At 30.4% G+C, this 13820-nt stretch overlaps 1 protein-coding gene across 4 annotated transcripts in view; it reads left to right on the top strand.

Annotated features, from left to right (window-relative positions):
- LOC143068542 (uncharacterized) overlaps window positions 1-13407 on the top strand; it is a 31063-nt gene extending 17656 nt beyond the window's left edge. For 2 of the 4 annotated variants that reach the window (XM_076242676.1, XM_076242677.1), the window contains 2 exons: window positions 4427-4471; window positions 11776-13407. In XM_076242676.1, the coding sequence (XP_076098791.1) occupies window positions 12085-13224 (1140 nt within the window). In that variant the 5' untranslated portion in view covers window positions 4427-4471; window positions 11776-12084 and the 3' untranslated portion in view covers window positions 13225-13407. Of the gene's footprint in view, window positions 1-3264; window positions 3368-4426; window positions 4472-11230; window positions 11393-11775 lie in introns of those variants that run through there. The other 2 variants (XM_076242679.1, XM_076242680.1) reach the window with 2 other exon arrangements.
- The last annotated feature ends 413 nt before the right edge of the window (window positions 13408-13820 follow it).

Genomic DNA, 13820 nt, shown 5'->3' with positions numbered 1-13820 from the left:
GATTTAAACGGTTCATATGTACAGTTTAAGTTCCTTTTTGGGCATAAGCATAAATATGCATAATTAATGTAAAAAACAACTTATTATTTTGTTCTGACTATCAGTCAGTCTGTCTCCCTCTCAAAAAACTGTGGAGAGAAAAAGGGAACCAAATGATACGCTTTGTAGGTTCATATGTTTGTTGACATATCACTCGTATTCTATCGATTTTAAAAGTATTAATTAACATACATGTTTCTCATGTGTACTGTTGACGTCATAAGTATTGGTACAGTCTTCCCACTGTTTTCGTTTTTTCACAATATTTTTAACAAAAGGTGACAAAAGTTCATTAAATTGGTGTTTAACGAAACCTTTATGGCAACAGGAAGTATGCTTTCGACAGATATGGAAAGGTATTAACGCCTTGCTTTAAATTGAATGTATCTTCATGACTTTCCGTCCTCCGCTTTACATGTTTTCTCAATTATTTCAATTTCACTTTTATTTGTTATTGAAAGTGTTCTCCTCGTGCATTTGAGATTTTTCTTCTTTAATATTTTAGAAATATTTTAATTTCCTTGATGGACCTCTTCGCCCTTAAGAAAAATACCATTTTCTTTAAGTGCATCTGCAAATCATGATTCGTACTGTCAAAATGAATTATAACACAAAAGTGAAAGGAAGAACTAATGTTTATTGTCTCATTTTGACGACAAATGGATGCAGAATGTAGTTCAAGTTACTAAACTTGAATCTTAATTAGGAAACACATTTCATGCAACTTCCGTGTATTGATATATGATTAGGTTATAAAACTGTCGTCAAACCTACATTTTGCACCGAAACATGTTTTTATTGTAAAATCTTAAGTATTTTCCTATAATTTTTAATAAAAGCAACTTAAGATTTTATCACATTTCACGAAGAAAGGGTGTTTTTTGGTTATTTGTACTCGGTAATGCACTCGCTTGAAAAGGGAATGATAAATGGTAGGCATTTTTTGCCAATTTGTCTTCCATGAAAACCTCTATCTCTCTCTCTACCTCACACAAACACACTATAAACTTTATGAATCGTATGCGTCCAAGGCAGTTTTCGGAGTTTTACTTTATCGGAAACGTTCAAATGATTGATAAAAAAGGACGTATCAGAACGGAAGAAATGAAGGAGCAATATGACTAAACAAAAAAAAAATAATAGCAAAATTCATATAAGGTCGACTTTGCCTGCATTAGTTTCTAATAATTTCTAAATTTACAATCGCGATTACCTCAAAAGAATGTCGGTTGATGTATGACCTTTCATGTAGAATGATATAAATCAAGTACACCTCCAAGCAAGTGCAATCGTATATTGATAATTTTTCGAGGTCTGTTAAATTACATGCAAAGATCTTAAAATAATTATGTATTCATCGTTTTACCTGTATAAGAAGGAATATTTCTGGGTCGTATGCCGAAGACTGGTCAGCGACGCTCGAATCATTAAAGTACAAAAGGCCAATTAAAATATAAAGCTGATGATTCATTACCTAAACTTGCTTATCACATGCGTTACCATATCCAGCTGAGGTCAAATTGAAGGTCTCATGCATACGGATTTCAATGAGGTAAAATTGGATGCAATGTTTTGAGCATTTTTTCGACGAACATTAACTTATCTGACTACTGATAACTTAATAGTATTTCAAATTTTTCTCTTTTTGTATGTTTGATACAAAATTCAATGAGACAAAAATTTCATAAAACTTAATAACTTTAGGTCACTGTCTGGCCTGTAATTATTCACAAAACCCATACTGCACAGCAAGCTATAAAGAATCTTTTAAATTGAGACTATCAAATAATATATTTGTTTTGTTTTTAAATTGAAACTATCAAACAATATATTTGTAATAAACATATAGTCATGTTTTCGGTTTAGAATAATAGGATACCACTATTCTCGTTCTTTCTTTTTTTTTTTCCTTGCCTTGCTGACAGTTTGGTCAAGGTAACTTCAAAACTGTGAAATAGCCTTTCCAATAAAAATTTGTTTTGATAAAAATGATAATAAACTGACGTCAAAGTATTAGCTTTTGACATAATATTATTTCCAATCATTACCAAGTGTTCCTTTATTAAGTATCAACAAATATATCGCAAACCACTTGTCGTTTATCATCAACTTTGTACTATACGTTTACAGATAATAGTAACTTCTGCTAATAGCAAATGTATTCTAATCCAGCATTTTTCTGACACGAATGTCGATATTTTTAAGTACGATGACTGTTTGAACTCGTTCATTCGATTGTCTATGGACAAATATGTTAACTGACCTAATTACTGGAACCATGTGAATTTGAATGATGTGATTGTAACATTGATATATATATATATATATATATATATATATGAACAATTATTGGTTTCATGTCATGTCCAGTGTATTCGTACTCATCAATATTGACAAAAGTAGAAGAGGTTGTTTTTTCATAGTGATAAAGTTTTATCTCATTTCATTAAAAAATGATAATTATTATTTTAATTAAACCGTATTTTTGATGAACTTGATTTTTTTTTCTTTGCATCTTCAAGTTTTTTCTTTGTTCTCCTTATCATTCAATTTTTAAACAGTTCCAGCAAACTACGATTTGCTGATTGTTTTGGAATTTGCAAGCACCTTATCAATTTGGAGCGCCTTTGCACGCCAAAAAAGTCATTTTCTGAAAATGACGGCGGTTAAAAGGTTCGGTTGCTTTTTGGATTTTGACATGGATATGAAAAATATATTGTATAATTGCATATTTTGGTAAAGGAGTCATGGGTTTTGTTTCTCCACAGGATTAATTTTTGTGAAACCAATTATAAACCAAACACTTACAGTAGCGTGAACGAATTTAAACATCAGAGTTGTTTCTTAGTGCTTACCAATTTATAATAAAAACCACATATTTTGTTCACTTTGTTCACAAATTTATTTACTTTTCAGAAATTTTATATTATTATTGTGTGTAGTAGGTCTATATATTGTAGTAGTAATAGTACTTGAAATGGTAACAGTGGTAGTAGTTAAAGTCATAGTATTAGTATTAGTAGTAGAGAGAGAGATTTTACAAAGTCCCTTCAGAAAAGCAGTCACGAATATTTTCAATTGTATTGTATTGTATTGGTCAGCGAATCTAATAACCTTTAGTTGGATTTAGTACAACACATTTAAGCAAAGTATGTCATATCGATAAAAGCAACCATGAACTAATCAACACCTGACTTTGATATACGATCGTCATACTCTCACTTCCAGCATATAAATAATGCGAGGTTCATCAGTCAGATTCATTGTCACAACAAAGATTAAGCAAACTTTTGAGTTCGGAACAAAATTTAACAGATTAAATATCGAGGTAGAGTTCATTTTTAAATACTTTATAAGGTAATGCTTGCTGTTTTCAATTCGCTTCAATTGTTTGACCTTTTGATTTTTCTCCTTTCAATTTTGACTTGTACTTTGAGTATTTTTGTTATTCTTCTGTTTACATATTTTGTTATAAATGTTATCAAGTTGTTGTAAATTTGTACATTGGTAATATGCAATCAAAGAAAAACGAGAGAGCAGATAATTAGTATCCTTCACATTGATATAAGAAGATGTGGTATGAGTGTCAAGTCATACATTTGCGTTTTTATTATACGATGAATTGAAGGTTTGGCCTTTTTGTTTTGTAAGACTTGTCTGTGAAGATTCCTGTCGAAATTTGACTTTTAATCAAACACACGGTATCAACTATGGCGTGTGTACTAACTTCAAACTGAAAAATAAAAAAAAAAATGTCTTGATCTCGTAACATTGAATATGTCTGAAACCGATGATTCTTTCATTTTGTCTTGTTGTCTCAGAAAACAATGTGAGGTGTTTCAATTAAAATTGAATAATCCTGATATTCGTACCATCAAGTATACATTGATTACATTCACGTTGGTTTGCTTTTAACAGTTTTTAGGTTAACTTTTATTTAAAGTATGACAAAGACTTGCACGACGGAGATTGCACATTCAGATGTAGGTCTATACAGTATAAGAGCAAAAATGAAATAATGAAGTAAATCGTAAAATTTAATCGTATTGCTGATTAAAAATTTCTGTTAAAAAACATGGAACTAATTATGTTTCCTAAAGATATTGCCCCGAGCTGAGAGACATGTTGTAATTAATTTTATGTTTTTGGATTAACAATACCAATCAATATATTGGACAATTGATCCGTCAAATTAATTACCATGACGACAATTTTTAGAGAAAATACAAATATCTAATGACTTCAATACAAATTTATATTAAATCTATTAAAATTGAAAAACAGTCCGGTTAACTGTTTTTGGTATTCGGTATTCGGACGTTCGAACGGTTAACCGGTTAACCGTTGACAACACTGGTTAATAGTATTTAAGATTACTCTTTTTCAGTGAGTGAACGTAATTCTACCTACTATAGCCAATAAGATAATACTGGTAAGTCATAATTTTAACCTGTTATTTTATTATTGTTTTATTATGAAATTGGTTTCAATAAAAACAAAAATCATTCCTGAATTTTCAAAAAATGAATACAAATTGTAAGGTGCATTTCAATTTTATTAAAACATAACTAAAAAAGAAAATAAGACGCAATGTGCAGAATGGTATAAGATATTAAAGAATCAAAGACAATTTTATTTTAAATCCATTCAGTAATACTGTTGATTCATTAATATAAACACAGACCTATAATTGTTCAGGATTTCCTCAATATTAAGTGTGGTAAAAGTATATGCTAGATTTCCACGATAATCGTCAATACCTAATTCTTTTATCAAACATTTTATTTTAAAATGTGATTCACAAATCAAACAAAATCTACTCGTCTTTGTCAGCAGGGATGATTTGATGATTTGATTTGCAGAACTGTTATAAGATGTCTACACTTTGTTTCCATGATAATCATATAATTCACATTTAAAAGTATATAATTCTTATATGTCAGAGTAAAATCAATTATAATAATCATGAAACTATTTAAGATAGCACGTCAATGTGCCAAGACTGATTTTTACCAGTTATATACATTTGAAGAACGTATCAAATATTGTTTAAATCTACAGCTCACTGTTTACTTTTCGATGAACTTTATGTTTTTTCTTCATAATTACTAATTATTCATGGTTCGAATATAAAATTGAGAACGGAAATAAGGAATGTGTCAAAGAGAAAACAACCCGACCAAAGAGCAGAATTTAATTAAGAATAGTTATACAGACATGTCAATTCTGTTATTTGATGCACGTCTAATCATAGTGATTAAACAGATTTATGTAAATGCTTTCTTTTTTTTTTACTATTGAGTGTACTACGACTTTTTGGTACATTATTATTATCCCAATGTCAATGCAGTCAATTTATATAATGCAGAGTTGAAGTTATTTTTTATGCAAGAATTAAATAGACTCGACAAAACTAAAATAGAATAAGTATACAACAAAGGGTAAAAGGTATGTACATATTTTGTCTCTGTTTCAAGCGCGAAATTACTATATAAAATCAAAGACTACATTTTTGAATGTGAAATTGTCTCAACCTTGCAACAAAACATGTAATATCCTTCATTTGATAGATGTCGAGGAATAACTTTTGTGTTTTCTGCTCTATATATCCAAATACTGTGAAGGCATTTAGTTTGATATGAATAGATCAAAGCGTTTGGGTTGATAGAGGGATGTTGTCCACGTCATTGAAGACATAACGTTGATTTTTATTTCGGGTTATGGTGAGAGTTCTCATTTACTCTCAAGCAAGACCATTTTTCTTTTAGATGACACCGTTTTTTATCATTTTCATAAATTATAGAACAAAGACTCATATATTTTAGTTTAGTACAATATTTTATTTAGAACATTCTTCAGGTTGAAATATTAGGCTGCTTTTAAAAATAGTAATTTATATGGTCGTGTATAAGAAGTCCTAGAAAATGGACACGTTAAGTTTTATCAAATAAAGTATTTCTAAACATCTTCCTAGAACCATCCTTAATCCATTATGACTAGTTTTTAAGTACTGGTTTTTCTTTTTTGGTATCTCTAGTTATTAATGGGGATATGTCTTGAAAAAAATCGAACCAATACTGAAAGTAACGGAAATTTTCAATGCAAGCTTTTCTCCTTAGTTAGAAAATGTTTCCTAAGACATCCAATTAGTTGATTTTAAATTATCATTCATGAATCACTTTATAGCTTGCGTTTTCGGAAACGACAGGACGGGAAATAACCTAAAATTTCATCAAATCTATTTCAATATGAAACGCAAGAAAATAAATTTATGATAATCTATATTGATAATAAAAAAACAAAACCAATTATGTGTATTTTTATATGACAAAACACATTTTTAAGATCTTCAAATACAAAAATGTATGGTTCATATACAATAGAGGTGATCTCTCTTATTTAATAATTTTCCTCCTTACGTGCGACAGGGTACCTTCTACTCTTTTAGTAGTAGTTTAGTTGCAACTAAACCACGGTTCGGACTCCTTCGTGCAAAGTTGACCGTGGCTGATTCTGTTTGCTCTTTTAAATGACCAAGGGTTATTTTTCATTAACTTGTCTTTTTGCGAAAATAGCTGTTTGATAATATTAGTAATAGTCGTTTTTAGGTTAAAAGCAAGTGCACAACAAACAAACCCACATTTAAACTGTAAAAAGGGATGAAAGATACCAGAGGGACAGTCAAACTCATAAATCGAAAATGTAACTTTGAAGTGACAGTTATAAGCCAAAAATACGGCTAAAAAAATAAACTGGGGCTGGTAGCGATAAATACATATTTTTTCTGTATTCGTTTTACATTTATATATTTTGTTTCTATACCACTCATTCATTTTTTATTTAGACATGTTTTCGTCTTTGTAGTCTTGTTTTGTTATAACTATTAATCAAGTAGAAAAACCTCATGTACAATGAGCAATTTATAAAAACAAAATATGATATTAAAAGGATTTGAAATATATACTTGTCAGAAGTGTTCTTCGTTTCAATAAACATTATCTCTTGACATGACGAGAAGTAATTTTCAGGCTTTTTTGGGGGGGGAAATTACTACATATAAAGGTTCATAAACATATCAATATTCAAGCTTCAATTTAATTGATAACAATTGTATTTGTTATCTTTGATGGTTACGTTATGGTAATGCATCACATAAGAATCGGATAAATACAGATCAATACATTTAAACTAAAAATAACACAAGGACCATACAAGCTACAGTTTAGTAGCTACTTAATGAATATCAATAAAGTACTGTCATCTTAATGAATGTGTATAAATTCAACTTTAATGAAATAAATTATAGTCGACACGGCATCGTTTTTAATATATAGTAACTTTATAAAAGTACGGTCATCTTGAAACTTCCATTTTATTGGAAAAAGCAAAAAAAAAAAAGGCCTTTCTTCTTTGCCATTTTCATTAATAGTTAGCTGTCGGAATTTCTTCTGTTAGTGATTATGATTTATGGAAGCATTTCAATCTCGTTTATTGCAGATTACATGATTTACGATTTATTGGTACGATTCCATTATATATAATATCTACTTTTATGGTATCAATTTTGTTGTTACGTCAAATTTATAACAAAAGATAAAGTAACTGCATTTTACTTGATAACTTCCATAATATTTATCATTCTGGCAATCTAGATACACTGATATGTTGAATCATTGAAAAATTCGACATCACTTAACAAATTAAACAAACACTTTCATACTCTACATTTTAAAGGAAAGTCAAAAAAAGGCAGGACATCACTCCCACAATGTATGCTGTCATAGTTTTTGCAAGGGTTTGTCTTTATACCAAACATACCGACATAAAATATAGTGACGTCTGAGAGATATGTCTTCTATTTATTTTAAAGCCATTTATTCATCTAAATTTTTTTCCAATATACATTAAAAAAAATTGTCAATGGATTTGGATTTTGATATTGCTCATGAGCTTGTCGTAATGGTTTTTGGTGATACGTTTCAAAGTATCGAATGGAAGTGTTTTAATTAAATGTTTTGTTCCCATGATGGGAAGGATTATTTTTGCAATCCCTTAATTTTTTTTTACAAATATTTCTCTCTGAACCCGTTCTGCAAATTGAAACCAGACTTGGTAATTCTTATTATTCGTTTGCATTAAGTTGTAAAATCGTGTCGCATGTCCGGGTCAATTCACCAACACTGATGCAGTAATTGAACAGTCAAATAAAACATGCACAGTAAAATCAGACAAACAATTTTCAGTAAATGTAAATATTGAACTGTCATAAAGATGCACATTTCACACATTTCCATAACGAGTAGTTACAGATAACATTCGAGTCTTGTTCCATGTCACTTCGTTACGTTCCATATGATAAGAATGTGTCCTGAACGTTGACATGTTTCGGCTGTGTTGTCGTTACTTCTCATAGATACTGAGGAGATATTTGATGTATTAAAGTGTGTTATGCGTAAATAATTACAAATCAGACATGATTTTTCACTTTGGACTTAGTTAAAACAAGCTTATCAACATTTGAGGGAAAGGAAATTTTTTCGTCCATTTTCTACCTCATTTGCGAAAATAATGCTGATATCTTATTTTTAAATAAAGGCAACAGTAGTATACCGCTGTTCAAAACTCATAAATCTTTGGACAAAAATCAAAAACGGGGTAACAAACTAAAACTGAGGGAAACGCATTAAATATTAGAGGAGAACAAACACACAACATTAAATGTAACAAACACGGCAACGGACTACGCATTAGACAAAATCCGACGAGAATAACCAATATAATATCAAAACCAAATACATGAATTTGGGATAGAAAAGTACCGTGACACGTCTTATAGTAATGTGAATTCACACTCAAATATAGGAGAAAACAAACGACACAACGGAAACACAACGTAAAAATGTTACACAACAAAGAAACGAACTATGATATAACAATGGCCATTTTCCTGACTTGGTACAGGACATTTTTAAAGAAAAAATGGTGGGTTGAATCTGGTTTTGTGGCATGTCAAACCTCGCACTTTGGTGGCATTGTTAAATATAACTTTAAAATGACAACATAATAATACAGGACTACAATACAAATAAATAGGAGAACGTATTAGGCAAAGAAACACATGAATAATAGATAACAAAAGGCATCAGGTTTAATATTGTTAAAGTTTGTCTCAGAAAAGAAATGTTGACGGGCTATAGGAAGAAAAAGTGAATATGACTGCTGTTCCTGCTACCTTCACTACAAACCAATAAAGTCTGAAATGGCCTATATCTGTACTCGACTGTACTGATTTTTACTCGACCAGTCTGAATTGGTCTGACTTTTACTTGACATTACTCGACCCCAGTCTGAACCATACTTGACTGTACTGAATCGTACTTGACCCCTATCTTTGCCGTTGAAAGTAGTCTGAACTATTACTTGACCAGTCTGAAACAGTCTTAACCCATTCTTGACATGTACTCGACCTATTGTTCCAGTCTAAACCATACTTAACCAAAGGTTTGAACAATACTCGACCAGTCTGAACCATACTAGACAAAAAACCCTCTACTTTTTTAACTGTTTAAATAAATTTCTTTTTAACTGACATATATAACAACAACCAACAAAATTTATAAAAGATTTTAACCTTATAAAAGAAATATATCTCTGATTATATTTAGGATAAAACAAATATATTATATATAACTTATATCAAAAAGGGATAAAATTAAATAAATGAATAAAATTATTTTTCTGATTAGTGGTGAAATATAAAGTATAACCTCTGCTTGGGGCAATCTCATAAATAAGATCAAACCTGGTCAGAGGTATTAAATTCTAAATAACATTGATTCAAAATTGCAACATCCTGTTTAAATTAAATAACAAGGCCTTTCGAATATACATGTATGTACTAGATAAATAATACACGAATTTAAGAAAATAGGGCTTTCTTTTTACCTGTAAAACACACATGTACTGAGTTAATTAGAACATATTAAAGTGCTTTATGTATGCCATGTTAATTTGACAAAAAATACTTAAATTAATTTAAAAATCTTTTTACTGTTACTTTGGAATACATTCCCTTTTTTAAAAAGGTTATCAAGGATTTGTATAGTAAATACAAATCCTTGGCTTAAGTTAATGGTAAAAATAGTCCAATTACCATAAAATACTTCCGAAATATTCATAAAATTTGAATGATATTGAAAATATTAGTCACAATTCATTTTTTTAGATTATTTGATCAGCTTGTTTTATTAATATTTTAAAAGTTGATATATAGTATTATGTAAGTGTTGATTAATATTGAGTTGAAGTTATATTATAATTGATTATTGTGAAATTTTAATTTCAATACTGTATTGAATACATTTTTAATTTCAAGTTGTTGTTTAAATTTCATTTTTATAAAAAAAATTCCTAAATTGATAAAATTCAGTTAAAAGATACAAAGAATAGGTCTAGTTTGGTTAAGACTTGGTCGAGTATGGTTCAGACTAGGTCGAGTATGGTTCAGACTAGGTCAAGTGCGGTTCAGACTAGGTCAAGTACGGTTCAGACTAGGTCGAGTACAGTTCAGACTCGTATAAAACGGTTAAGTACTGGTCAAGTACACATTCAGACTGTTAAGTATAGTTCAGACTACAGTCGAGTATTATTAAGTAAATCTCAGACGAATTCAGACTGGTCAAGTAAAAATCAGTACAATCGAGTACAGATATAGGCCATTTCAGACTTGTCATGGTTTGTAGTGCTTGTGAATAGCACGTTCAAAACAAAACTCAGCATATCAGTCTACCACTTACCAGGGTTTATATTATATCGCATTGACATATTCTCGTTCTGAATATGCATTCAATATGCCATTCATCCATCTAATACCGAAAATATTCTTTTAATATTTTTGTCGAGATATTGACATTTTTATATTATTTTATTTTTTCTAATCAATACATTCTGTTTTAAAGTGTTTACAAAAAACATCCTGTCTATGCAATTTTGATAAAAAGGAGGAAACTTGTCTATCAAAATTAATTCCATTCAATTAATATTGTTCTTTGTTGACAAATCGCCATGCTATTCTATCATTTATGTACTTACGATTAAAATCGACAAGGAAGTACTAAGGCATTTCGATTTTTTAATTGACATAGCCGCTGAGACGTTTGTTTGCATTGCATTAGCAACAAATTAGAATAAGGTAATTAACCGAGTTCGCCATTCTGCAATAGAAATATCGCGGGATGATTTATAGTCTCACAAGGCATAAGTCAAATTGAATGTTAAGTTATGACACGTTCGGTTTCCTTGTCTTTTACGAACGGCGTTTTGAGTGTGACTTTCTTGGCTTCAATTCAGTTAGGTATCGATGTTCAATTATCATTTGTTGATGAAGATGACGGTCTGTTTCCTCGTCTGTTTACATTTTATTCAAGTTAATGTTAAATACAAGAGAGTTTAACCATCATTACGATAGCTTTACATCTGATAGTGCAACTCTGGCGAGAACTCTGGTCGCGATTGAAAATCTAATTGCGGCTATTAATTTACTGATGATGAACACATTGAGTTGAAATTATTCCAATTCAATATTGTTGTTTCATTTCTACAGAAAATTCTCGTAAATTATTGAATCATTGATCAGCTTTCAATCAGTTATTCTCTATTGTTAAGCTGGATTAATAAGTTATAGAATAGAACAATTTCCTGATATGAAATAATATAAATACATGACTCTCATTTCAGATAACAGAACACAACGCACGGAAGTTTTAAAGTCCTTTAAATAGCGAAAATAGAAACAGCAATATGATTCGTTTCAGCAGTGACAATATTTCAACGTGGGAAGACACTGAATGCTGGTAAAATAAATTATTTTACCGGATTGAAGAAGTTTATACGACAACAAACCAAGATTATTCGACATGTGGTATTAATTACAATACAGGATCTTTTTACTACTCTTTTTTAAAAGTATTTAAAAAGTATGTAAAAATGTAATGAAATAATTATGCCGGGATGGACAGTTAGCTGAAATTCTTTAATTCAGACACAATGAACAGGACTACTTATGACAAATTATCTGAGTGGAATAATGAACTAATACAACATTATATAATAAATGATGTTATTCTTGGAATTTATCTTATTCTCGGAACATCTGGTAACGCCGTTGTCGTACTTGTTTATGCTTTTCGAATGAATAAGAAAAAAGATGACAGATATTTCATCCCTTTTTTGGCAGTAGTTGACCTATTAGCATGTGTGTGTAGATCTTCGCTGGAGTTGGCTATGAACTTTAACCCTGTACGGTTTCAAGGAAGCGTATTATGTAAAGCTGTGTGGTTTCCTACAAACGTAACTGCTATAGCTTCGATTTTCCTTCTGTTAGTGATAGCGATACAAAGGTACTTGAAAGTATGTCGTCCCTTTGGACTACAAATGACGCTTACTTGTAAAAGATTTTCGTTGATTGTGTGTATATTCGTTGCTGTCTCCGTCTCTGCACCATTAATAGTATTCAATGACGAAATAGAAGTTATAAATCCAGAAACAAACGTCACTGGATATGTATGTGATACAGATGTTAAATCTCATTATGGCCAGGGATTTTTGGCATACATAATTTTCGCATCTGCATGCTCTTTGATTATAATGGTGGCTTTAACTATTTTAAATATCTGCATCGGACGGACAATTTTTAAACAATTTAGAGCTAAGCACCGTAGAAAAAGTTGCAATAATGTTATTAGCAGACATAAAGTTAGTGTATGTGCTCAATCTGATTTATTGAACGTGGACCCAGACGTGAGTTTATCAGACACAGAAACATGTTTTCAACCACAAAATAATTCCTCACAAGGTGCTCCGATTAACAGTCAAACAAATATTAATTCCAGTACCGAAAGCGATACCCAGAATCGATCAACTATGTCATTTTCACACCGTTACTCAATTATGTTCATGGCCATTGGTGTTGCTTTCATTATATCGTACTCTCCTCGTTTGATCTTGTTGTTTATAACATTGCATGACCCGAAATTCTTCGGAAAAATCTCACAAACCAATCTGACAATCTTGTCCGTTATCCGGGAAATGAATGTTGTGAACAATGTAGTAAATCCCTTTATATATGGATTCTTCGATCATACATTCCGTAAAGAAACAAGAAAAATATGCTTCAAGGTGAATTAGGATTATTGTTCATTTTTTATATATATTTAATAATGACAATCAAATATGATCAAGTATACAGTAAATTAGAAACTGGTGCAATGTTTTACATGTAACTGTGAAATAATTTTATGTACACATCCATGCTAAATGATATATGTTATACATTTTGTTGTTTGGTAAAATTAAAATTTTATACTGTCACATTCTGACATCATTTAGTAGGATATACTCTTGAAAACGAGAAATAAAAGATATCAAAGGGGTATTCAAACTAAAACAAAATGACAATATCAGTTTAAAAAAAAAACGGACATAGGATAAACAACAGTATACAAACACAGAGCAACACAAACCACCCAAAACTGGGGTTGGTCAGGTGATCCGGAAAGATGGGCATATCATGTTAACATGCAGGAAATATGTTAATATGTAAATATTTATAAAAGATGTTTTACTCTTTGGTCATTTCGCACTAAATTGTAAAAAATATATGTTATACAGCAAGAAAAATTGTAATGTATATAGTTATATCAAGAATGTGTATACAAATCCTGTGTTATTACAGATTGATCAGTTAGATTAATGCCTTGATTGCAGAAGATCAGAAATCGGTC

The sequence above is a fragment of the Mytilus galloprovincialis genome, chromosome 3, assembly GCF_965363235.1.
Source record: "Mytilus galloprovincialis chromosome 3, xbMytGall1.hap1.1, whole genome shotgun sequence".
Lineage (NCBI taxonomy): Eukaryota > Metazoa > Mollusca > Bivalvia > Mytilida > Mytilidae > Mytilus > Mytilus galloprovincialis.
Note: the sequence above shows the minus strand (reverse complement) of the source record. Positions and strands in the feature narration are given on the sequence as shown.